Raw genomic sequence first — 25301 nt, 5'->3', positions numbered from 1 at the left:
TAAAGCAAAAATTGTCTAAAGGTAAGCTCTAGTTAAAGTTAAAAAGACCCTTTAAAGATGGGAAGTTAGAAATGGAAACACACAAAGGGAGCAGCTAAGAAAGAGAACTAAGGTTTATAGTTCTCAAAGGAGTAGGAGGAACTCTGAGTAGAGAATAGCTAAGTGGTATACATAGGAAAACTGAATTCTTGGTAACAGAAATCACAGTTTCCTAAAAACTTCTGCGCCTTGGAGCCTCCTCTGGGAACCATGTCAACTTGACACCAAGCACATCAACTATTTTACAGTATACCTGAGGCCTGAATATCAGGCTTTGCCTGAGATACCCTGGACATGCATATGACTGGTTGTGGAGTGCAGAGAAAGTCCATTAATTTCTGAGATTCATTTCTCCTCATCCTGGAGAAATTAATTTAATATTTGAAAGCTAATGTAATATGGCATTTATTTCCTATAAGAGTTTGTGGAGGCCAGTTGCGGTGGCTCATACCTGTAATCCCAGCACTTTGGGAGGCCGAGGTGGGCGGATCATAAGGTCAAGAGATCAAGACCATGAAACCCATCTCTACTACAAATACAAAAATTAACTGGCCTTGGTGGTGCACGCCTGTAGTCCCAGCTACTCGGGAGGCTGAGGCAGGAGAATTGCTTGAATCTGGGAGGTGGAAGTTACAGTGAGCCAAGGTTGCACCACTGCATTCCAGCCTGGCAACAGAGCGAGACTCAGTCTCAAAAAACAAACAAACAAAAAAAATTGTGGAGTGTAAACCCACTACAGTTGTTTTTCAGAGTCACAGAATTACTATAACATTGAATTAATAATGTTATTTAGATTAAAACATATTTAATAACTTCTTCAAACTTTTTTTCTAGCTAGTTGCCATCAGAAAGTTTTCATTGCTTCATTTTTCCTTCCTTGCCATGCAAATAAACTTCATAAAAATAGAATTCTATGGCATCAAGTGAAGTTTCCTTTAGTGATCCATTTTAATTAAAAAACAAATACTTATTTGTTTATATTGATAGTAGTCACTGCATATTACTCATTCTGACCCTGCCTTATGTTACTTTAAGAGTGGTATAACAAGTCAATTAAATATTACTGATCACCTATTTGTGACTTGTTGGGTTAGGTCTGCCTAGACACAGTTATACAATAGCATTAAATGTGTTGAGAATGCTATGGGACCATCTTGCTTTGCTTTGTTGCACAGTGATGTAAAGAACTTCTCAGTATTAGCAAAATGTGCACAACTGGACAAAAGGAAACCAAACAGAGGTACATCTGTGTAAATCTGCCACCACTATTGTAAATCACTTTTTGATTTTGCTGTTGGTAGTTCATAGTTGAATTCACATTTATATCCTGGAAAAAAAGTTAAAGGTTTGAAAAATTAGGAAAGCAAAAAGTCTGTGTTCAGAGTTACTCGGCTTCTATTTGGGGTACAGAGTAGACATCCATTGTTTCGTGTGGACTTGCTATGGAGTTCCATGTAGATAAACGTAAGTTCATTCTTTAAACTTGTGGCAGATATCAGGTGTATTATTTTATTATTATTCAGAGTACCATAAACTGTTTTCGAAAATAGTTTTATATGACTAAAATTAACTTCTAGTCATTTCTTACCTGTCAAGACAATAGTAGAAGTCTGAACTGAATACAGACTATCAACTAAAATAGTAACACCTCTTGCAGACAAAATAATATGGTCCACATCTCTAATGACTTTAGCCAATACAACAATCTGAAAACAGAAAAGAAGCAGAGAATCTTTAAACATTTTCTACTCAGCTTCTCTAATTACACGTTTGTAATTTTTTATGTTTTTTTATTCTATTGATACTTCTTAGAAGGGTAAAGGGAGTGTTTAGAGGATTCAATAGAAGCAGCATGTGGTGGTGGGGAGAGTTAAGAGTATTTGTCCCTGTCTGGTTATAGCAGTGATCATAGGGGGTACTATTATTCTTCCTACAATGTTTGCAACTTTTGCACTCTTTCAATATGGGTTCATAGAAAACACTTCTCTTAAAGGGCACAGGATAGAAAATGAAGAGAGAGAATAAAACTTCCCAGATACATATAGTTATTACTAGGTTGAAGGATCAGTGTGATCAACTAAAGATTTGCAGATAGAAAACCTGTCTTGGATGCTAACATGTTTTTCTACCTGTTTCCTTTTAATATGGGGGTGATGAAAATAGTACTACCTGACTGTCAACCTTACAGGCTTGTTATAAACATCAGATGAGGTATAAAGGCATCAGTAAGTGTCTTGTAACTTGTAAAATTCTATATTAATGAAGAAATCCTCAAGATAATGGAGTTTTTATGAGGTAGAAGGGGCTTATGTGCAAAATACTAAATTTTTACAAATAAGTAAACATTTTTCTAGGTCTCCAAATCATTGTAATTTTCAAGTTTTCACAAAATGACATATTTATTAATTTGAGGTGTTAATTAATCCCAATTTTATACCTGAAATGCTGCCATTGCCTTCTCAGTTTCAACTGTTGATTCAAGAAAAGGTTCAAAAATAGATATGGTCATTATTCCACTTTCCAATATTAAGTATTGTTGAAAGCGATTATTGAAGGCAAAAAGTGTTAATGCATAGCCTGCTCTTAAGCAAATATCCTAAAAATAGGAGAAACATGCATTATAATGAACTTCATTTATCATGTTACTCAACATAATAGACTTTGAATTCTTGCTCATTCAAATATATTGCATTCTTATCACTGGGAGTAAAATATGACATTACTAGGGAGAAGAGATAACAGAGTTACTCCAGAATGTTATAACTTTCAACATTTCAAAGTAGAGTTGATAAATCAAAACTTCCCTTGTATAGCATGTTATCTATTGCATTCTGTACATTGTTGGGTATTCCATATCATCTCTTAAATTCATTCGTAAAATTCCATTGTACTATATTTTAAGGAAGAATAGGAGAAAAATAATGTATTCTGAAGAAATCACATTTTAACATTCTGAGGCCAGGCAAACAGCAAAAGCTAGTTTCTTCTGTAGAATTAGTCTGCTTGCCAGAGATATATAAGTATGGTAGACCTTCCAGAAAGATTCAAAAGATAAAATCTTATTCTAAATCTTATTTTTAATATTAAAATAATTTAATATATTGTGATTTTATGTTATTTGAACAATGTAGGACACACAGAAAGAACTCATTAATCTTAGTGAATTTTCTTTTCTTTTCTTTTTTTTTTTTTTTTTTGAGACAAAGTCTCCCTCTGTCACCCAGGCTAGAGTGCAGTGGCGTGATCTTGGCTCACTGCAATTTCCACCTCCCAGGCTCAAGCAGTGCTCCCACTTCAGCCTTCCAGGTAGCTAAGACCAAAGGTGTGTGCCACCACACCTGGCTAATTTTATGTATTTTTTTATAGAGACAGGGTTTTGCTGTGTTGCCCAGTCTGGTATTGAACTCCTGAGCTCAAGGTGTCTGCTCGCCTTGGCCTCCCAAAGTGCTGGGATTACAGACATGAACCACCACACCCAGCCCTGAATTTTCTTCTGCCATTATTAATCATAATATGAAAATGCTGTATGTACACACTGAAGTACTTATAGATAAAATTATATGATGCTTGAAATTTGCATCAAAAATAATTTAGTAGAAGTGAGTGGATGTATAGATGAAATAAGACTGGCCATGAGATAATGACTGCTGAAGCTAGGTGGGAACATTTAGGTTCATTATGCTACCCTGTCATTTTATATATATTTGAAATTTTCCATAATAAAAATCACATACACAAAAAACCCAGTCACCTAGCAATAGGCAAAAAGAAAAGTATAGGTACAGTCAAAGGCTTGAGAAACTAGGTCTCCATCATAATCAAAGGGTGGATTAACAGACAGCAGAATAGAACCTAGAGCCAAGTAGGAAAGAGTGGCAATGGGAAATGAACCAAAGGGGCATGCTTTGTGTATCAAAGTCAGATAGAGTGAAGTGAGAGAAATATGCTAAGACTTGACCAATTTCCATTTCTTTTCCATGTAGGGTTCACTCCTGCAGTATCACTGTGGAAGTCTACAGTAAATAGTTTAGATTATAAAGTGGCTATTAATGTTTCAAAATGAATCCCATAGTTGCCAGCTAGTATCAGATACAGGACAAGAACCAAGTTGGCTATTCCCAGTTCAGAGGGCTAAAAATTAATCCTTGAGGAAAGACATATTTTTCCATATTTTTTTTCCCCAATGTCAACTGTCTTAAACTCTTTACGTCATATATATTTTCATTTACCTATCTACCAGGGTGGTTATACCCACTGGTTACTTATTTTCACTTTATACCCACTGATTTATGAATGGGAAAAGAGTACCTGTTAATTATGCTCACTAACATCTCTTCAAAAGTATATTCATAATTAATTAGCCCACATATTTGAGTTAAAAAGATAGAATAATAGTAACTACATTAATGTGACTAATTTTATGTGGCTTGTGAAAATCAATCTCAATGGTCCATTTCATATATTATTCTAGTTTGGTAGCATGAAAATAGTTAAATTCTAATTTTAAAACAACACATAACCTATTGCATCTCCAGGTAGACAATATCAGTGTGGCTAGGAGTTACAAGAACCTGGGTTCCTGACGTAATTTTTATTGCATTCCTGTCATTATCCATAAGATAGCTATTCATTCAGTGACATATTTAGTTGCTGAACATCCCTCCCTCCCCTTTAACTTCTACAACATGTCTGTGTAATCTGAAGTCTCCCACTATAGGTTTAACGAAGGACCACAGTTGTTTAGTACTCTAAAGCCCTAAGAGCACTAATTGCCTCGGCAGCATAGGTAGTTTGAGGCAAAATATAGTACAAGAAACCCTAGAGGACTTTTAACTTGCCTTGTGATGATTGTTAGAATTAAAAATTTTAGCCAAGTCCAGATAAATCCTTTGGTTTATACTTAAACCTTCTAGTTCTCTAAGATTCCCTACCATTTGTAGAACTGATGCACAATAATGTATCTATTATAAGCCAAATGCAAGGTCCAGAGAGTGAAGCAAGTGGTAACAAACTGGGAGGAAAGGCAGAATACTTGAGAGTGGAATGTGTAATAAAAGGGAGAAGAAGGGTGCACAGGAGGAGTAAGGTAATGGGAGTAAAATCTAGAAGGAATAGAGCAGAGGGGCAAAAGGTGGCTTAGAGAGTCAGTCATTCATTTAGTGTCCTCACCCTATTAGTTTCCATATATATATATATTTTTTTTTGAGACGGAGTCTAGCTCTGTTGCCCAGGCTGGAGTGCAGTGGTGCAATCTCGGCTCACTGCAACCTCCACATCCCAGGTTCAAGTGATTCTCCTGCCTCAGCCTCCCAAGTAGCTGGGACTACAGGCATGTGCCACCACACCTGTCTAATTTTTGTCTCTTTAGTAGAGATGGGATTTCACCACATTGGCAAGGCTGGTTTCGAACTCCTGATCTCAAGTGACCTGCCCACCTCGACCTCCCAAAATATTTCCCATATTTTTATAGCAGCACTTCTCTTTTTGTGTACCACAACAGAGTAAAATTTTATAATAAAAAAAAAACATGACTTCATTCCCACCTACCTCCTGACCCTCCTTGATCCCTCTAAAATCTTACGGAACTGAGAGAAACATCGTTGGCAATTTTCTTCCTGGTTTTGAAATGCCCTGTAGAAAACAGCTCTCATTTCATTAGGGTAGTGCTATTGAAAGTGTGGCCCGTGGACCAGTGACAGTCCACAAAATCATTAACAGTGGGATAACAAAACTGAGAATAAACATTGAAAAGAAACAAATCTTCTTTATAGTTGACTACCAACTAATAAACGCAGAAGGAAGAAGGGAATTTTTTAAATTGCCCTTAGGCAAATGTTACATTTATTATTGTTGCATCAATGGATGCTAAGATTGGTGAGCAAAAGTATGATGCAAAACAAAATATTTGCATAATCTCAAAGTGTCTCACCTTAAGATACTTATTAACTACAAAAGGAAAAACATTGAGTGAAGAAATATGGCAGACCCCATTTTAACCAAGTAATCAAAGTTAACATTACCCGTAAGATACATCAACATTATATACCTCATGGTATGATGTACTGGGAAGGTGAGTAAAGAAGACCACATCACTTCTGTGAAATTCTTGCCAAAAGGTATAACTTCAATTTAATTAGGGGAAAACATCACGGTCAAATTGAGGGATATTCTATAAAATAACTGGCCTGGATTCATCAAAAATGTCAAAATCATGAAAAACAAAGAAGGGCTGAGCTTCACAAACTGGAGGCTAAAGAGACAAGACATTTAGATGCAATGTGAGACCCTGGATTAGATTCCGGAACAAAAAGTAGACACTGAAAAAAATAAAAATAATTTTTTAAATTAAAAAAAATATAAAAACAAAACCAAAAAAAGGACATTGCCGAGAAAACTGGCAAAATTTAAATAAAGTCTGCAAATTAGTTAATAGTATTGTATCAATGTTAATGTTCTAGTTGACATCTGGGAAAACTAGATGAAGGATATACCAGAATACTGGTTTTACAAATTTTTGGAAAGTCTAAGATTATTTCAAAATTTTTTAAGTTAAAAAAATTATCCTTCCATAATAGATTGCTGGGAAAAAGCTATGTCTTCATCACGAATAGTTTGAGAAGCACCACTTTAGTGTGTTGGATAAGTGAATGACTGAGGGCTGAAAGGGCATAAAATTATTTTAAAGGTTTGATTTGAGACATAAGAGATTTGTTTTTTGACTCATCACCAAACATTAAAATTACTGCATTTCAACGATGAAATGGGACAACTCAGAAAGATATGGAGCTGTATTATTACATCATTACAAACTAATGACCTACAAAGAGATCTTTTTACATGTCTTTTCTTAAATAATACATTGAATATTGCCATGAAGAAGACTTGATGATAATTTGAGGATGTGGCATAAAAACAATTTTTTTCAAAATGAGCCTCAATATTTTGTAAAGGTATTACCTTTTCTGTTGAGTGAAGAAGATAAAGGACATCAGCATACTCAAATCCTTCATTTTCGTGTAAGTCTTTCTGTAACACATCATTCCCTAAGACAATGCATGCCAAGGAAAATGCCACTTCAACCTAAACATGTGGTTTTCAAAAATTACTTTTTAATTATGCTTTATGAAATTACACATTTCATTGTGCAGGCATTTATATAGAATACACTGTGGAAAGACACTATAAAATCTGCTAAAATATAATCCATTGATTCCAGTTCTTACTAGTGAAAGAACTGCACTTACAACTTCCTCATAATTTTTAATAGCTGAGAAAATATCCTTTCTGTGTTCAGGGACCAACTACAGAGCTCCATTTGAGGGCACTGGAGAAGGGAACAAGGGCCAGGAGAGCATGTAAGGAGGTATTATCCGAAGTGCATAGTTGTATCCCTTCCATATTAAAAAAAAGTTCTTTTAATTTTTTGACATGGATTAAAAAGCTATTTTGAACTGCTTGTTAACTACTGATCATCGAGTTGTAAGGCTTTAATGCAGCACCTTTTTTGTTTTTTTTTGTTTTTTAGATGAAGTCTTTCTCTGTTGCCCAGGCTGCAGTACAATGGCATGATCTCAGCTCACTGCAACTTCCACCTCCTGGGTTCAAGCAATTCTCCTGCCCCAGCCTCCCGAGTAGCTGGGATTACAGGCACGCACCACCACACCCAGCTGATCTTTTGTATCTTTAGTAGAGATAGGGCTTTACCATGTTGGCCAAGCTGGTCTCAAACTCCTGACCTCATGATCTGCCCACCTGATGGCCTCCTAAAGTGCTGGGATTATAGGCATGAGCCAAAGTACCCAGCCTGCAGCACCTATTAATTTAAACAATGCTTTGGGGAGTAGTACTAAGGAATAGTACTACTATTTTGTCCTCCTCTAGTTCTGGAACCATTTAATTATTAACATTCTGAAGCCCATTAGGAAGATGAACCTTGCATATTATTGGGACTCAGCAGATAAGTTTTTAAAGTGCTATACTGTGCATTTCTATGAAAAACATTATGAATTTGAAAAGTATGATTATTGAATTATTGTGAAATGTTTTGTCCATTATAAAATCTTTTGAGAAAAAGTATTGAAATGTGTTTATGTTCTATTTAAACAAGTTTCAAAACTCATTGAAAATATGTACCAAAATATAGATGGATACATTTTTTATGATAACACACACATTTGTTAAAAGAACGCACCAGATGTGGTGGTTCATGCCTATAATCCCATCACTTCGGAGGCCAAGGTGGAGGATCTCTTGAGCCCAGGAGTTCGAGAACAGCCTGGGCAAAATGGTGAAACTCCATCTCCAACAAAAATACAAAAAATTAACCAGGCATGGTGGCACACTCCTTTAGTCACAGCTACTCAGGAGGCTGAGGTGGGAGGATCACTGTAGACTGGGAGGCCGAGGCTGCAGTGAGCCAAGATTGCACTACTGCACTCTAGCCTGACTGACAGTGAGACACCCCATCTCAATTAAAAAAAAAAAATTAAATAAACAAAGATTAAAAAAAGAAACAGCCTGGGTACAGTGGCTCACACCTGTAATCCCATCACTTTGGAGGCCAAGGTGGAGGATCTCTTGAGCCCAGGAGTTTGAGAACAGCCTGGACAAAATGGTGAAACTTCGTCTCCAACAAAAATACAAAAAATTAACCAGGCATGGTGGCACACTCCTTTAGTCACAGCTACTCAGGAGGCTGAGGTGGGAGGATCACTGTAGACTGGGAGGCCGAGGCTGCAGTGAGCCAAGATTGCACTACTGCACTCTAGCCTGACTGACAGTGAGACACCCCATCTCAATTATAAATAAATAAATAAATAAAGATTAAAAAAAGAAACAGCCTGGGTGCAGTGGCTCACACCTATAATCCCAGCACTTTGGTAGGCCGAGGCAGGCAGATCACTTGAGGTCAGGAATTCAAGACCAGCCTGGCCAACATGGTGAAACCCCATCTCTACAAAAATACAAAAATTAGCCAAGTGTATGGTGCACACCTATAATCCCAGCTACTCAGGAGACTGAGGCAGGATAATCACTTGAACCTGGGAGGTTGCAGTGAGCCGAGATGGTGCCACTGTACTACAGCCTGGGCAACAGAGCAAGATTCTATCTCAAAAAAAAAAAAAAAAAAAAAAAGAAAAGGAAAAGAAAAAAAAAGAAACAGTGCTATTTACTCAGATATTGTCCTCCTATGTTATTTCTATTTTCTCATCTCCAGTAGCATGCATACCAAATTTTGAAAATAAAATTTTTTTTGCTGTTACAATTTCTTGCCTGGCCATCTATAGATGTCCCAAATTTCTAAAGCCTGGGTAAAAGTATTTGAATAGATATAAATGTTATTTTATTAAAGGCATTTTGGTAGAAGTAAATGGAAGACTGAATGACTCTTCAACAACTCACAATAATTCTTTGTAATGTCCAGCCTTGAGAAAACTATTACCTCCAGCCAACAGAGGCTGCTTGGCAGAAGACAGGCTGGTTTGAAGTGTAGGACTGACAAGATTCACTAATATTTGAGAAATATTCCCATATAAGTCACACATTTCCATTATCCCCACCCAGTTTTAGCAACTGATGTCTGGGGAGGTAGAAAAGAAGTTTTGTGAATACATAATCAAATATCTAAGGAAAAAACTTACCTGAAGAGTAAAAACGTAAGATTTTCTTGTCATATTTGGAGAAACCCTATTTTAACAAAATTTACTAGTATCTTATGGTTTGAAGCAAGCTTTTTGTTTAAAACTAGGATTTTGTTTATTTTTATTTTGGCTTATTTCTCCAAGAAAAATAGGATTTAGTTTAAAAGATAAAATATTTTTATGTTTATGAACTTGAATAAAGACACAAAATTTTCTTAAAATTATGTTTCTGTTAATTTTTACCATATCAGAAAACAATGTAAACCTTTATATATACCTTAATGTTAGGAGAAGGGTGATTTCTTAGTAGTTGGATAAGTACTGGAAAGGCATTTTCATCTACAACAAACTGTTGACTAACAGGATTGCTTGTATGGGCTACACCTGTAAGAGTCCATGCCAATGAGGTAATATTTTTTTTCCATCTTATAAATGGTAAAGTCAAACATAGCTTGATATTTTTGGTTGACAAAGTATTCTAAGGTAATACAGTTAGTAAATTACAAAAGGGTATGCTATAGTGACACTATTTTAATAGTCCTGAATTAATTTTTTAAAAGACAAAGTGAATAAACACGGAGAGCTTATTAGAATTGTGAATGGCTTCCTAAAAGTCACAAAACAAACGAAATTAGAAATGTTATACTATCAAGGAATAATTATAGCTATCATTTATTGAAGAAATACTATGTGTGATGTACTTAAGTTCATAGTAATATTGTTTTCTATAAAAAGTTTACTTCTACAAAAATGACTAGAGTAAATCACCAAGTTAAAATTTCTAGGTTTCTTAAATTATACACGCTAACAAGATAATCTTACTATGTCTCTTTATAGCATACTACTTTAAATTGTGGGTCTAATCTCACCAGGGAAACTCGACTCTCTCTCTCTCTCTCTCTCTCTCTCTCTCTCTCTCTCTCTCTTTTTCCCCACTCCTTGCAATTTCCTGTTGAGAAACTCATTTCTTTCTAGTGAACATGGACAAATAATTTTAATTCTGTTCTTTTGCCAATATTAAATGTCACAATAAATACACAGTGGGTTTATATAAATGGGTTAACTCTAAATAAATGGGTTAAATATAAGATTGAGCCTCTCAGTGAACAATGAAGAGAAGTCACCGACCTATTGTATCTAGGGAAGCCTGAAGGAAAAAAGAACACCTTTGTCCCCACAAGCCCCCCCACCCCCACCACACACACACACACACACACACACACACACAGCTGATGTGGACAGCTTTGAAATGAACTAATGAGAAGAAATTTGATAATATGTGTGTGTATGTATATCAGGCAACCTTGCATATATGTTATCGTTTACTAGAACTTTAGAAATAACTATGTCAGAGTCTCTGGCCAAAAAAAGAAACATCTTCTCTGGCTGATTATCTTGGAGTTGTGAATGAGTTTCTGCAAGAAACTTTTGGCAAGCAAAGAGAAAAAAATGTGAGAATCAATTCCTATTATACTTCATTCAGCTGGACTAATTTTGAGGAAATTCAGTGATCTAGAAATAAAGATTTTTCCTCTTGTTTGCAAGAAGCAGTCTACAGTCGGCATCCTGCATTCATTAAGGTCAGCAAGAACCCAAATTTTAACTTTTGGTGGGTCACAACTGACAGTTCCACATTTTCTCAGGAACCCCAAAATGTCAATTCCTTTGCAATGAATTCTATGTTATGTAAACAAATGATCATTACAGAGACATTCAAGAATGTGCCCCAGCATTAGAAACTCTTCTATATCTTCAAAAACATATAGTTCTTGAGATTCAAAAGAACTATTTTTCTCTTAAACTTAAAAAAGAGATTGCTTTCAGTCAAAATAGCCAAGGCTTATTGTCCTAATTTTCCTCTCTAGCCATTGTTCAAGAGCAAGACTGATAAAAAATTCTTAATTCCACCACTTGTACTGACCAAGTTCTTACACAAATGTAAAAAGTTATAATAATCTTTTATACATTAAATACCATTTAGGGCTCAAACAGTGGGGATAGAGAGGAAGAGAGATTAACTTCCATTTCTCTGCCTGATCTGTTCTTGTTCTTATAGATATTTAAGAAATTGAGAATAAGTTTACAAACCAATACAAATGGATCCCACTGCTCTGATGACACTGAGAAGTGTGCCTTCAGCAATCGTACTAATTCTTAGTAAGCGAACCAATGGTGCAATTCCATTCCCTTCACATATTTGATTTTGATGCATCCTGCTGTCCTTACTTAGAGCTATGACAGCTTCACCTCCTGATAAAGAAAAGCAAGATACATGTATAATACTCCAGTGCCCTGTTCTACATTACGCAGAGGACATGGTGGCTCACACTTGTAATCCCAGCTACTTGGGAGGCTGAGGCAGGAGGATCACTTGAGCCCAGGGGTTTGAGGCTGCAGTGAGCTATAATTGTGCCACTGCACGCCAGACTGTGCAACAGAGCAGGATCCTGTCTCTAAAAAATAAAAATAAGGAAAAATAACTTACCAACATACTGCATTTTAGCTGATGGTGACAAAAGCATATTAATTATAAAGCTGTATCCAATCTGTTCTGCCATATATTTTTGTTGTTTTAGTGTTTGTCCTGCCAAGGCCCAAAGTGCAACGGCTCCTTGTTCCTTAACATCTATTTGAAATGCCTATTTTAAAAAATATTTCATTAATTCAGTGAATATTTATTGAACACTTTAGGGAAGTGTATTTTATAAAATGTTTATTCTAGAATTGGTTTAGTTTTTCTATTCACTTAACAATTCAAAATAGAATACATCATCTAAGAAAAATGACCAGGAATCATAAAATTCTTACCTTTAGGAGTTTTAAAAGATATTTAGTTAATGATTTTTCCAGAAATGCTTTCTGTATAAGAGGGTTGTGACTTGCAAGTGATTCCACAGCCATTGCACCTTTCATTTGGACACTAATTTGTTTCCCTTTAAAAAGAGCCACCAGAGGAAGAATCGCTCCCTCCATAGCTATAGCATCCTGAATTTCCTTATTGTCACGCCCAACCTCAGCAATTGCAGCAGAAGATACAGCCTTCAACACATCTTTAAATGAATTTAAGAACAAGTTAAATAAACCTTATGAAAAATAAGAATATCAAAGTGCAGCATATCATTAGTTTCCCATATTATAAAATCAAATTTATAAAAAAGCTTAGAGAAAATAAAGAAAAGTAGAAATAAATAAAACTGGGTAGATTTACCATCTAAACACAATCAATCATTTGGCATAATCTCATGTACTATTTCTTACGAAGATAGATTTAGATAGTTATAGATGTATTTGATATAGTTGTATTTTAAAACAATAACCTGCATTTTTACTTACAATTAAAACATTCCCTCCCCACCACCCTTTTTGAGACAAGGTTTGGCTCTATCATCCAGGCTGGAGGACAGTGGTGTGTGTGATCTCAGCTCACTACAACCTCCACCATCCTCCCACCTCAGCCTCCTGAGTAGCTGGGACTATAGGTGTGCACCACCATGCCCGGCTAATTTTTGTGTTTTTTGTAGAGGAATTACTGGAATAACTCAGTACATTTCAGTAAACTGTGTATCAAAAATGATAACAGCATCTTAGCCTTCCATAATCAGAGTTCAAAAGTATCAATGTTACTGTGTTTGAGTATGGGTGTTATCACTAAAAATAAATACATCAACTTTGCTCAAATTTGATAGATAAAAATGCTGCCTCAACTTGTTTTGTACTTTTGGTTGGTGAGTCTAAACATTTTCCTATATTTTAACAAGTTGCATTTTTTTAACATATAGAAAAGTTGTAAGAATAAGTCAGAGAATTCCTGTATACCTTTACTTGGATTTATAAATTTTTAATATATTGCCATATTGGTTTTTCTATCCATTTATCTATATAATCTGCTTTTCTAAATTTGAGGGTATGTTGTATGCATACATCATGGCCTTTTATCTATTTAATATTCTAGTGTGTATTTACTAAAAACAAGCCTATCCTTTTATGTAACTACAAGGCAATTAGTAGATGCAATACTTTAATCATATTGTGTTGACCGTCCTAGTAATGTCCTTTATCACATTTACTTTCTTCCAGTACAGGATCCAGACCAGGACCATGTATTGCACTTAGTTATGTCTCTTTAGTGTTCTATTATCTGGAACCTTTTCTCAGGGGTTTTTTGGTCCCTTATGACATAGACATTTTTAATGAATATAAGTCATTTAGTTTAGAGAATTTTCCTCGATTTGGGTTTCTTTGATGTTTCCTCATGACTCAAGATATGCACCTCCATCCAGAATATTTTTAAAGTGACATTATGGCTTGGGTGTAGTGGTGCATGCCTGTAATCCCAGCTACATAGGAGGCTAAGGTGGGAGGACTGCTTGAACCCAGGGGTTCAAGATCAGCCCGGGCAACATAGCAACCTCATTTCAGAAAAAAGTGACATTATGTTATAGGGATATCCTCTGTGGAGTTATATAATGTCCATCTATTCCTCGATGGTGATGTTAATTTTGATCATCCAGTTTCTCTACTATATAGTTGCTATTTTCCCTCTTGCAACTAATAAGGAGCAAAACACTTGTAAATATCAAAATTTGCCCCCAAGATTTAGCAACCATTTATAATTTTTGCCTGAACCAATCTTTACTATGCTGTTTGCAAAATACTAATTTTCCAACTCTACCACTCCTTCACATTTGTCAGTTGACATTCTGCTATAAGGAAGAGCCCTACCTTATTCTCTATTTATTTGCTTCCTTGTTTATCCAATTTTTATCAGGATGAGGGCACAGGCTCCTATTTTATTCAATGAGTTATAACCCATTTATTTTATTTTATTTTATTTTATTTTATTTTATTTTATTTTATTTTATTTTATTTTATTTTATTTTATTTATTTATTTTTGAGAAAAGGTCTGTCACCCAGGCTGGAATTCAGTGACACAAACTCAGCTCACTGCAACCTCTGCCTCCCAGGCTCAAGCAATCCTCCCACCTCAGCCTCCCAAGTAGCTGGGAATACAGGTGTGTGCCACCTAGCCCAGCTGATTTTTGCATTTTTAGTAGAGATGAGGTTTTGCCATGTTGCCCAGGCTGGTGTTGAACTCATGAGCTCAAGCTATCTGCCCGTCTTGGCCCCGCAGAGTGCTAGGATTATAGGCATGGGCCACTGTGCCTGGTGTATTTTCTTATTTATGTTGTTACTCAAATTGTCTAAGATTTGGCCAGTGGGAGCCCCTTCAGCTTGTCCTTGTGTCCTATAGATATGCCTCCTTTTTTTTTTTTTTTTTAAAAAGGATTTTATTACTTTGTCACCATATGATGATGTTCTTGACTCACCATATACCTTCTCTGCCCCTGCCCTGGAATCAACTATTTCTCCAAAAAGCTCTGGTTCCTTTTAATGAGGGATGATATTTAGAAACCAAGATTTGGGTGCTCGGTATGCTCACTGCTACTGGAATATCATTGCTTCTGGATCATATATATATATGTGTGTGTGTGTGTGTGTGTGTGTGTGTGTATAAATCCACATATATAATATGTATACATATATATGTATATGTGTATACACACACACTCATACATACACACACACATTTCCGATTCCAATCCAACCCCAGAGGGTTCTTTATTGCTTTCTTACATTCTGCACATTTCTTTGCACAGTAAGAACCCAATAATATCAACATATTTATTCATTTCTTCAGTCCTACAGTACTTATCATGTGGGTTCAGAATTGTTCTACCCATATCACTATGACATACAAGCTCACTAAAAAGAACTCAAAATCTGTGTGTAGTTTGTTTTGTGTTTACCCTTAGAAAGAGGGTATATAATGTACTGTGTTTAAAATTATTTGTATTCATTTTTTCTTTTTAAATCTAGTTATATAATTTGTTTATCTCTTTCAGTTTTCATTTCCCCCAGCCTTGTACATTTAATTTTTTTATTATGTAGAATACCAATATATTTCCAAAAGCAAAACTAGATAGAAAAGTGTTTGTGCATTCATGTAGCTACCAATATCCTTTAGATGCTCTATAATCCAGCATTTGTTTTTTCATATACTATCAAGGTTAATTATCTCTCTATTAAGGCCTTATTGTTCATACCAACTTCTACACCCACTTTATATCAATTTATGTCAAACACATTAACTATTTTTATTGTTATGAGTATTTTCTTCATTTAATCATCTAATCATTTATTTAGTGCATGTTTATTGAATAGCTATGTGCTAGACAGTGTCCCAGGCACTAGGGAAACAATGGTGAACCAACAAAACAAGGTCCTTGACCTTGTGGAACAAAAGAAAAGGCCAGAGTAAAGAACAAAGCAGTAAGTTAAATATTACTTGAGAGTCATATCAGAGAAAAAGGGAGTGACAGGAAGGTCACTTCCTCTTGAAGTAGGAAAGTAAAAAGGGCTTATAGGCCATGCTGGAAATGTGGATCATGTTCTAGGTGACAGTCACTGAGTAATTTAAAGAAGAAGATATGATCAACTTTACATTTTAATTAGATCACTCAAGTAACACTTGGAATGTTAACCCTGAAAGATTAATAAAATTAAGAGAGTATGGGGGAAACCATTCTTTCCCTTACCCAATATTCCTGCATCAGTACAAAAAGTAGAAATTCCTCCACCCATGGTCAACTCAGAAATATTAAGAATAAAAGTTTACCCCTTACTCATTCTTCCCCATGAGAAGAATAGTGAGTTACATAATTTTTTTAGTTTGAAGAATGAGTCATTGCAAATGCATGGTTTAGGTTCTTTTTGGCACTTCTTGTTGTTTTCTCAAAGCAAGCTTTCCAACAATAAGGCTGAAGTTTTGATCTCTATTTGATTCCTGTCTATTTCTCATTTGGACCCAAATTCTGAAAGGAATGGAAGTATCTTTACTAAGCTATTCAGTAATCCAAAGTAGCTCTAAAGCTCAGGGAAGACGTCAGGGATGTGGATAAAGAACTGGGAAGAATAGATTGTAAACCTAGTAGAGTTCCTTTGGAGTGAATAAAAGTTAAAGAAGGGTATGCTGGGTGAAAGCAGCAGCATGACAAGAATGGAAGCTTAAGGAACTCCAACTTTAAGAGTTGGGTAAAGGAGGACTAATGGTGAAGGCAGACTTTATCTACAACTTTTGGGGTCATAATTCCAAAGTTTTCAGATTTTAGAATATTAGGAGTATATAATACTACATATTGTATAACATCACAAAGGGTCTGGAGAAAATCAATTTCTGCAGAAATATGTTACTAATCATTTCAAGAAAAAGAATGAGGTGATCTTTTAAGTTTTTCTCAGTTTGAAACTGAAAAAGCATTCTGTATGCTTTTGTTACATATTTGAGTTTCTGTGGTGGTGTCATATAAACTTTTGTTATTAACACAGAACAGGAAAGTTGGGTGCCATATGAAATCAGAAGCATTGTAGGAATGAAAGCAGGTATACATGAATACATGTATATAAGAATGTGAATACAAGCAGCTAAATGGGTGAAGGAAAGGCCTAAAACAAACCAAATTTAGCAAGGGTAGGCTTGCTCTGGACATAGAGACTCAGACTAAGGAGATGTTAACAAATCAATCTTTTCAAGAAACTATATGTGAATCTACTTTGGGATCATTTTAATACATGAAATCTTAGAGTAGCTCACATGGTAAAGAAGACACTGGAATTAATAATATGCCTTTTTGATCTCCTATACCTTAACAACCCAGCTAACATCCAAGAGGACTATTTGCTAAAGCACTAAAGTTATATAAGGGGGCTTACCTAAAAAGAAAAAAATAATTAAAATTTATTTTAAATTATCTTCGTTGGAGTGAGGAGATAATGTAGATTATGGTGTAGGAAAAAATACTTTTATTTCAATAATGCATTTCATACCATAGTTTTCTTTCATGAATGAACTCATTTGTTATTTATTTATTCAAATTGCTGCTATAATTTGTACTTTGTTACAGCATCTGGGATTGAGAAAAGGAAAACAGGAAGAGAAGATCTAGTCCCTATATTTAAATTTTAATTAGTTAGATAAAACACAAACAAAAAAGAGATAAAGAATGACTATAAATGAGTAAAAATTATAGATTTAAAATATACATAAAAGCTGACCCTCTTTAATGTTATTCTTTTTTCCTTTTTTTTTTTTTTTTGAGATGGAGTCTCACTCTGTTGCCCAGGCTGGAGTGCAGTGGTGCAATCTCAGCTCACTGCAACCTCCGCCTCCCGAATTCAAGCAATTCTCCTGCCTCAGCCTCCCGAGTAGCTGGGATTACAGGCATGCACCACCATGCCCAGCTAATTTTTGTATTTTAGTAGAGATGGGGTTTCACCATGTTGGTCAGGCTGGTCTCAAACTCCTGACCTCAGTGATCTGCCTCAGCCTCCCAAAGTGCTGGGATCATAGGTGTGAGCCACCGCACCTGACCTCTAATGCTATTCTTAAAGGATAAAGTAGAGCATAGTAAGCAATGGAAGAACACTTGAACAGAGAGATCATAAGGAATTTGTTATGAAAGGAGAGGGCTTTCAAATGATGTCACCATGCGATAAAGGTTCTTAGAAGATGACACTTGCTTAAATTTGAAGTTTTAAAGTAAAGGAAAGATCACTTCTACATTCCCCTTATTCTTAAATCTTAACTTACATTTAACCAATATATTTATTTTGTATTTATTCCTGGTTAACTGGAAGAGGAAGCCAAATGATATACTGAGCAGGAAGAAAAAGGGCAAGTTCTTCTCAATTTTCTCTTCCCTCAAGTTTGGGGAAAACCATATATTTGGAGTTTACACTGTTACATGTGCTGACTGGAATGAGATTATTCTTACAGACCCCAGGAGACCATTTGCAGTAGCTGCAGAAACTGCCTCATGGCTTTGATGTTCTTGGTACTGAGATGCACTTTAGGAACTGATAATTGGCCTAATGCTTCCCAATAACCTTGAATTTTGACATCAAATATCTAACAAATCTGAAGCCCTTGTTGCCACTTGCAAAATAGCTACCCATGATCAATATGTGTACTATTCACCCAAGGTAGCAAATACTCTCCTAGTCATATTGTATGTATTTTTAAAATCATCCATGCCAGTATTTCCATAGTAAACATGTCTAATTAAACTTTTTAAAAGAATATGCCTTTGACAGTCAATTATTTTTATAAGCCCAGCAGTTTAAATTTAACTGTTTTCTGCCAGGCATGGTGGCTCACACCTGTAATCCAGCACTTTGGGAGGCTGAGTCGGGCAGATCACAAGGTCAGGAGTTTGAGACCAGCCTGGCCAACTGGTGAAACCCTGTCTGTACTAAAAATACAAAAATTAGCTGGGCGTGGTGATGCATGCCTGTAATCCCAGCTACTCAGGAGGCTGAGATAGAAGAATTGCTTGAACCCGGGAGGCAGATGTTGCAGTGAGCTGAGATCACTGCACTCCAGCCTGGGCAATACAGCAAGACTCCATCTTGAGAAAAATAAAATAAAATAAAATAAAATAAAATAAAATAAAAATAAATAAATGTAACTGTTATCTACATAGTTTAGCAGTTAGGAAAAATAAATTTGTGTTTTAGATATTAAGGTTATATTACACATGTTTAGATCTATTCAAAGACAGATTCAAGACATCTATTCATATAGGACAAGTCAAACCCCATGTTTGCTTCACTTAATATATCTGGTCATTATAAAATAATACAGAGATAGAAGCTCACCTGAATCAGAACTCAGAAATCTGATAAGATACGGGAGGCCTTTATGTTCTCTGACAGCTCTTTGGTTGTTTTCATTTCCCATACATAATACTCGTATGCAGTTCATTACATTTACTAGCACATTTTCTATGTTTAAGTTCAATAGATTTATCAGACTTGGGATTCCATTCTAAAAATAAACAAAAAAAATTGCATTTGAATTAGTTTAAGATAAATGTAATCTTTATTTAGAAATACAAGTTGGCTGGACGTGGTAGCTCACACCTGTAATCCCAGCACTTTGGGAGGCCGAGGCAGGCGGATCACGAAGTCAAGAGATCAACATCATCCTGGCCAACATAGTGAAACCCAGTCTCTACTAAAAATACAAAACTTAGCCGGGCGTGGTGGTGCATGCCTATAGTTCCAGCTACTTGAGAGGCTGAGGCAGGAGAATCGCTTGAACCTGGGAGGTGGAGGTTGCAGTGAGCCAAGATTGCACTATTGCACCCTAGCCTGGTGACAGAGAAGACTGTCTCAAAAAAAAAAAAAAAAAAAGAAAGAAAGAAAGAAAGAAAGAAAAAGAAACACAAGTCTGTAATCTTTCTTGCTGTAAATAACTATTTAGGAGAGAATGAGTGCCACAAACAAATGTGTCTACCGGTAAGATACATTATGTGACAGTTAATACAGCTATCTAAGTGAAGTAAATAAGATTAATTGAATATATTGCCCCATTAGGAAATATTTGCCATTGTAGACACTGCACTGGTAATTAGTAAACATCAAGAAGCAATTGACATATACTAACTTAAGAAAATACTCCCTCATCTACTTCTGGACTGTACTCAAATGCCAACTTTTCAGTGGAGCATTTTTCATCAGGCACCCCTCTCTCTCCCTCTTCCCTGCTGTATTCTTCCCTGAGAGTTTTGTCATTGAATAGCAACATGGGTTTCTATTTTTGTAACTTCTATATGAGGGAGTTATTGTCAGTCAAAAATAATGGTCTACGAAAAAAACTTACATATTTGGCAATAACATCCTTGTTTTCACATTGAGCAATATCATATAGAATGACAGCACAGCGAGAGTGTACTTCAGGCTCATCACAAACCAGTAGGTTGATTAAAGATGGAATGCCTCCCGCTTCTACCAAAGCACGCACTGCTCTTTTGTGGGTTGAGATATTACTCAATAACCCAACAGTTTTGCACTGCAGTTTTATTTTGGAACTTTTTAATAGATTGATTAAGGCAGGAATGGTGCCTATAATGAAAAGAGCAAAAAAATAAAAAAGCATGAATTATTGGTAACCATTTTAGTCAATTTATCATGGCAATATTTAAATATTTATGGGTATTATAATATAAATAATTATGAAATAATTGTATAAAATATTTATAAAATTATCATTTGAAACTATATGAAGAAACTTTCCATCTTGTCTTTGGTATGGGCAGCTCTCATTGTTCATACATTTGATTTTCACAGAGAGTGATCATGCATTTTATATTAGTAACCTTAAGCCACCATTGAAACACTGAATTCTGGCTTAAGATTATTGATAAATAAATTCTTTGTGCTACCACATGGTACAGTTCAGTTTTAGTTATTGCATCAACTTTGTATGGCACTGCTTATGCAATTATTTGAGCATTTTATTATATTTTATCCTTATTTTATACCAGTATGTGAAAAACAAAAAGTGCTGAATCTAGTAAAATGCAACATTAGTCTCATTAATTATAATTGGCTCAAAGACAGAAATCATTGGGCATAGTGAAAATAGAAAATCTGGCTTCAGTTTGATGCCTGTTATACTTACATCAATTCAATGATAAGCAGAAAGCACCTTATAGGACACACACAAAATGATAGAAAATATAATAGATATAATAAAGACCGTATTTATTTAGCTACCTGAAATGAAACATCCCTCATCACTTCTTTAAGTCTATAGTTCACCTTTTGGATATAGAGCTTTTTGTACAGATTTTCAGGAACATATTAGGGGACTATCTGTGATCAATCAAATTTTAATTTATTCATTTAATATTTATGGAGCATCTCATGTGTGTTCAATAACCACATTACGGTAGTGGCTACCATATTGGACATTTTCAAATAGAACATTTTTCTTTGTGTGTGTGTGTGTGTATGTAGACAGATAGATAAGATAGATAGATAGATGGAGATACAGATAGACACAAAGACAAAGACAGGGTCTCACTATGTTGCCCAGACTGGTCTCAAACTCCTGGGCTCAAGCTATCCTCCTGCCTTGGCGTCCCAAAGTGCTGGGATTACAGGCACGGGCCACCATGCCCGGCCGAACAATTTCAACATTTCAGAAAGCTATTCTGGACAGCGCTACTCTCAAAACAATCCTATGGGGTAGAGCCATTTTATTTATTTTTTTATTATACTTTAAGTTCTAGGATACATGTCCACAACGTGCAGGCTTGTTATATAGGTACACATGTGCTATGTTTGTTTGCTGCACCCATTAACTCCTCATGTATGTTAGGTATTTCCCCTAATGCTGTCCCTCCCCCTGACCCCCATCCCTCGACAGGCCCTGGTGTGTGATGTTTCCCACCCTATGTCCAACTGTTTTCATTGTTCAATTCCCACCTATGAGTAAGAACATGTGGTGTTTGGTTTCCTGTCCTTGTGATAGTTTGCTCAGAATGATGGCTTCCAGTTTCATCCATGTCCCTGCAAAGGACATGAACTCATCCTTTTTTATGGCTGCATAGTATTCCATGGTGTATATGTGCCACATTTTCTTAATCCAGTCTATCACTGATGAACATTTGGGTTGGTTCCAAGTTTTTGCTACTGTGAATAGTGCCACAATAAACCTATGTGTGCATGTGTCTTTATAGTAGCATGATTTATAATGCTTTGGGTATATACCCAGTAATGGAATTGCTGGGTCAAATGGTATTTCTAGTTCTAGATCCTTGAGGAAACGCCACACTGTCTTCCACAATGGTTGAACTAGTTTACACTTCAACCAATAGTGTAAAAGCGTTACTATTTCTCCACATCTTCTCCAGCATCTGTTGTTTCCTGACTTTTTAATGATTGCCATTCTAACAGATGTAAGATGGTATCTCATTGTGGTTTTGATTTGCATTTCTCTGATGACCAGTGATGATGAGCATTTTTTCATGTGTCTGTTGGCTGCATAAATATCTTCTTTGAGAAGTGTCTGTTCATATCCTTTGCCCACTTTTTGATAGGGTTATTTGTTTTTTTTTTCTTACAAATTTGTTTACGTTATCTGTAGATTCTGGATATTAGCCCTTTGTCTGATGGGTAGATTGCAAAAATTTTCTCCCATTCTGTAGGTTGCCTGTTCAATCTGATGGTAGTTTCTTTTGCTGTGCAGAAGTTCTTTAGTTTAATTAGATCCCATTTGTCTATTCTGGCTTTTGTTGCCATTGCTTTTGGTGTTTTAGTCATGAAGTCCTTGTCCATGCCTGTGTCCTGAATGGTATTGCCTAGGTTTTCATCAAGGATTTTTATGGTTTTAGGTCTAACATTTAAGTCTTTAATCCATCTTGAATTAATTTTTGTATAAGGTGTAAGGAAGGGATCCAGTTTCAGGTTTCTACATATGGCTAGCCAGTTTTCCCAGCACCATTTATTAAATAGGAAATCCTTTCCCCATTTCTTGTATCTGTCAGGTTTGTCAAAGATCAGATGGTTGTAGATATGTGGTGATATTTCTGAGGCCTCCGTTCTGTTCCATTGGTCTATACCTCTGTTTTGGTAACAGTATCCTGCTGTTTTGGTTACTGTAGCTTTGTAGTATAGTTTGAAGTCAGGTAGTGTGATGCCTCCAGCTTTGTTCTTTTTGCTTAGGATTGTCTTGGCAATGCAGGCTCTTTTGTGGTTCCATGTGAACTTTAAAGTCATTTTTTTTCCAATTCTGTGAAGAAAGTCACTGGTAGCTTGATGGGGATGGCATTGAATCTATAAATTACCTTGGGCAATAATGGCCATTTTCACAATATTTCAGGAAATCATGGATTTCCTATCCATGAGCATGGAATGTTCTTCCATTTGTTTGTGTCCTCTTTTATTTCATTGAGCAGTGGTTTGAAGTTCTCCTTAAAGAGGTCCTTCACATCCCTTGTAAGTTGGTTTCCTAGGTATTTTATTCTCTTTGTAGCAATTGTGAATGAGAGTTCACTCATGATTTGGCTCTCTGTCTGTTATTGATGTACAAGAATGCTTGTGATTTTTGCACATTGATTTTGTATCCTGAGACTTTGCTAAAGTTGCTTATCAGCTTAAGGAGATTTTGGGCTGAGATGATGGGGTTTTCTAAATCTACAATCATGTCAGCTGCAAACAGGGACAATTCGACTTCCTCTTTTCCTAATTGAATATCCTTTATTTGTTTCTCTTGCCTAATTGCCCTGGCCAGAACTTCCAACACTATGTTGAATAGGAGTGGTGAGAGAGGGCATTCCTGTCTTGTGCCAGTTTTCAAAGGGAATGCTTCCAGTTTTTGCCAATTCAGTATGATATTGGTTGTGGGTTTGTCGTAAATAGCTCTTATTATTTTCAGATACATTTCATCAATATCTAGTTTATTGAGAGTTTTTAGCATTAAGGGCTGCTGAATTTTGTCAAAGGCCTTTTCTGCATCTATTGACATAATCACATAGTTTCTTGTCATTTTATGTGATGGATTACATTTATTGATTTATAGATGTTGAACCAGCCTTGCATCCCAGGGATGAAGCTGACTTGATCATGGTGGATAAGCTTTTTGATGTGCTGCTGGATTCAGTTTGCCAGTATTTTACTGATGATTTTCACATTGATGTTCATCAGGGATAGTGATCTAAAATTCTCTTTTTTTGTTGTGTCTCTGCCAGGCTTTGGTATCAGGATGATGCTGGCTTCATAAAACGAGTTAGGGAGGATTCTCTCTTTTTCTGTTGATTGGAATAGTTTCAGAAGGAATGGAACCAGCTCCTCTTTGTATCTCTGGTAGAATTCGGCTATGAATCCGTCTGGTCCTTGACTTTTTTTGGTTGGTAGGCTATTAATTATTCCCTCAATTTCAGAGCCTGTTATTGGTCTATTCAGAGATTCAACTTATTTCTGGTTTAGTCTTGGGAGGGTGTATGTGTCCAGGAATTTATCCATTCTTCTAGATTTTCTAGTTTATTTGTGTAGAGGTGTTTATAGTATTCTCTGATGGTAGTCTGTATTTCTGTGGGGTTGGTGGTGATATCCCCTTTATCATTTTTTATTCCATCTATGTGATTCTTCTCTCTTTTCTTCTTTACTAGTCTTGCTAGCGGTCTATCAGTTTTGTTGACCTTTTCAACAAACAAGTTCCTTGGATTCACTGAATTTTTGAAGGGTTTTTGGTGTCTCTATCTCCTTCAGTTCTGCTCTGATCTTCGTTATTTCTTGCCTTCTGCTAGCTTTTGAATTTATTTGCTCTTGCTCCTCTAGTTCTTTTTTGTTTTGTTTTATTTTATTTTATTTTTTTATTTTTTATTATTTATTATTATTATACTTTAAGTTCTAGGGTACATGTGCATAATGTGCAGGTTTGTTACATATGTATACTTGTGCCATGTTGCTGTGCTGCACCCATCAACTCGTCAGCACCCATCAACTTGATGGTGTTAGGTGTCGATTTTAGATCTTTCCTGCTTTCCCTTTTTTTTTTTTTTTTTTTTTTTTTGAGATGGAGTCTCGCTCTGTAGCCCAGGCTGGAGTGCAGTGGTGCGATCTCAGCTCACTGCAAGCACCACCTCTGGGGTTCAGGTCATTGTCCTGTCTCAGCCTCCCAAGTAGCTGGGATTATAGGTGCCCACCACCAAGTCTGGCTAATTTTTTTTGTATTTTCAGTAGAGATGGGGTTTCACCATGTTAGCCAGGATGGC

General features: G+C 35.9%; 2 protein-coding genes across 2 annotated transcripts in view; one reads left to right on the top strand and one right to left on the bottom strand.

Moving 5' to 3' along the window:
- ANKAR (ankyrin and armadillo repeat containing) overlaps positions 1–25301 on the bottom strand; it is a 73140-nt gene that overhangs the window by 6151 nt on the left and 41688 nt on the right. The window contains exons 11-19 of the mRNA XM_007965617.3: positions 20402–20643; positions 19396–19564; positions 12489–12730; positions 12166–12319; positions 11769–11930; positions 9958–10064; positions 6997–7119; positions 2477–2635; positions 1628–1745 (exon numbers count right to left, since the gene is read on the bottom strand). Coding sequence (XP_007963808.3) covers positions 1628–1745; positions 2477–2635; positions 6997–7119; positions 9958–10064; positions 11769–11930; positions 12166–12319; positions 12489–12730; positions 19396–19564; positions 20402–20643 — 1476 coding nt within the window. The remainder of the gene's footprint in view (positions 1–1627; positions 1746–2476; positions 2636–6996; positions 7120–9957; positions 10065–11768; positions 11931–12165; positions 12320–12488; positions 12731–19395; positions 19565–20401; positions 20644–25301) is intronic.
- OSGEPL1 (O-sialoglycoprotein endopeptidase like 1) overlaps positions 1–25301 on the top strand; it is a 54514-nt gene that overhangs the window by 22053 nt on the left and 7160 nt on the right. The gene's annotated exons all lie outside the window — the stretch shown is intronic.

The sequence above is a fragment of the Chlorocebus sabaeus genome, chromosome 10 (assembly GCF_047675955.1).
Source record: "Chlorocebus sabaeus isolate Y175 chromosome 10, mChlSab1.0.hap1, whole genome shotgun sequence".
NCBI lineage: Eukaryota > Metazoa > Chordata > Mammalia > Primates > Cercopithecidae > Chlorocebus > Chlorocebus sabaeus.
This window is presented reverse-complemented; position numbering and strand designations above follow the sequence as displayed.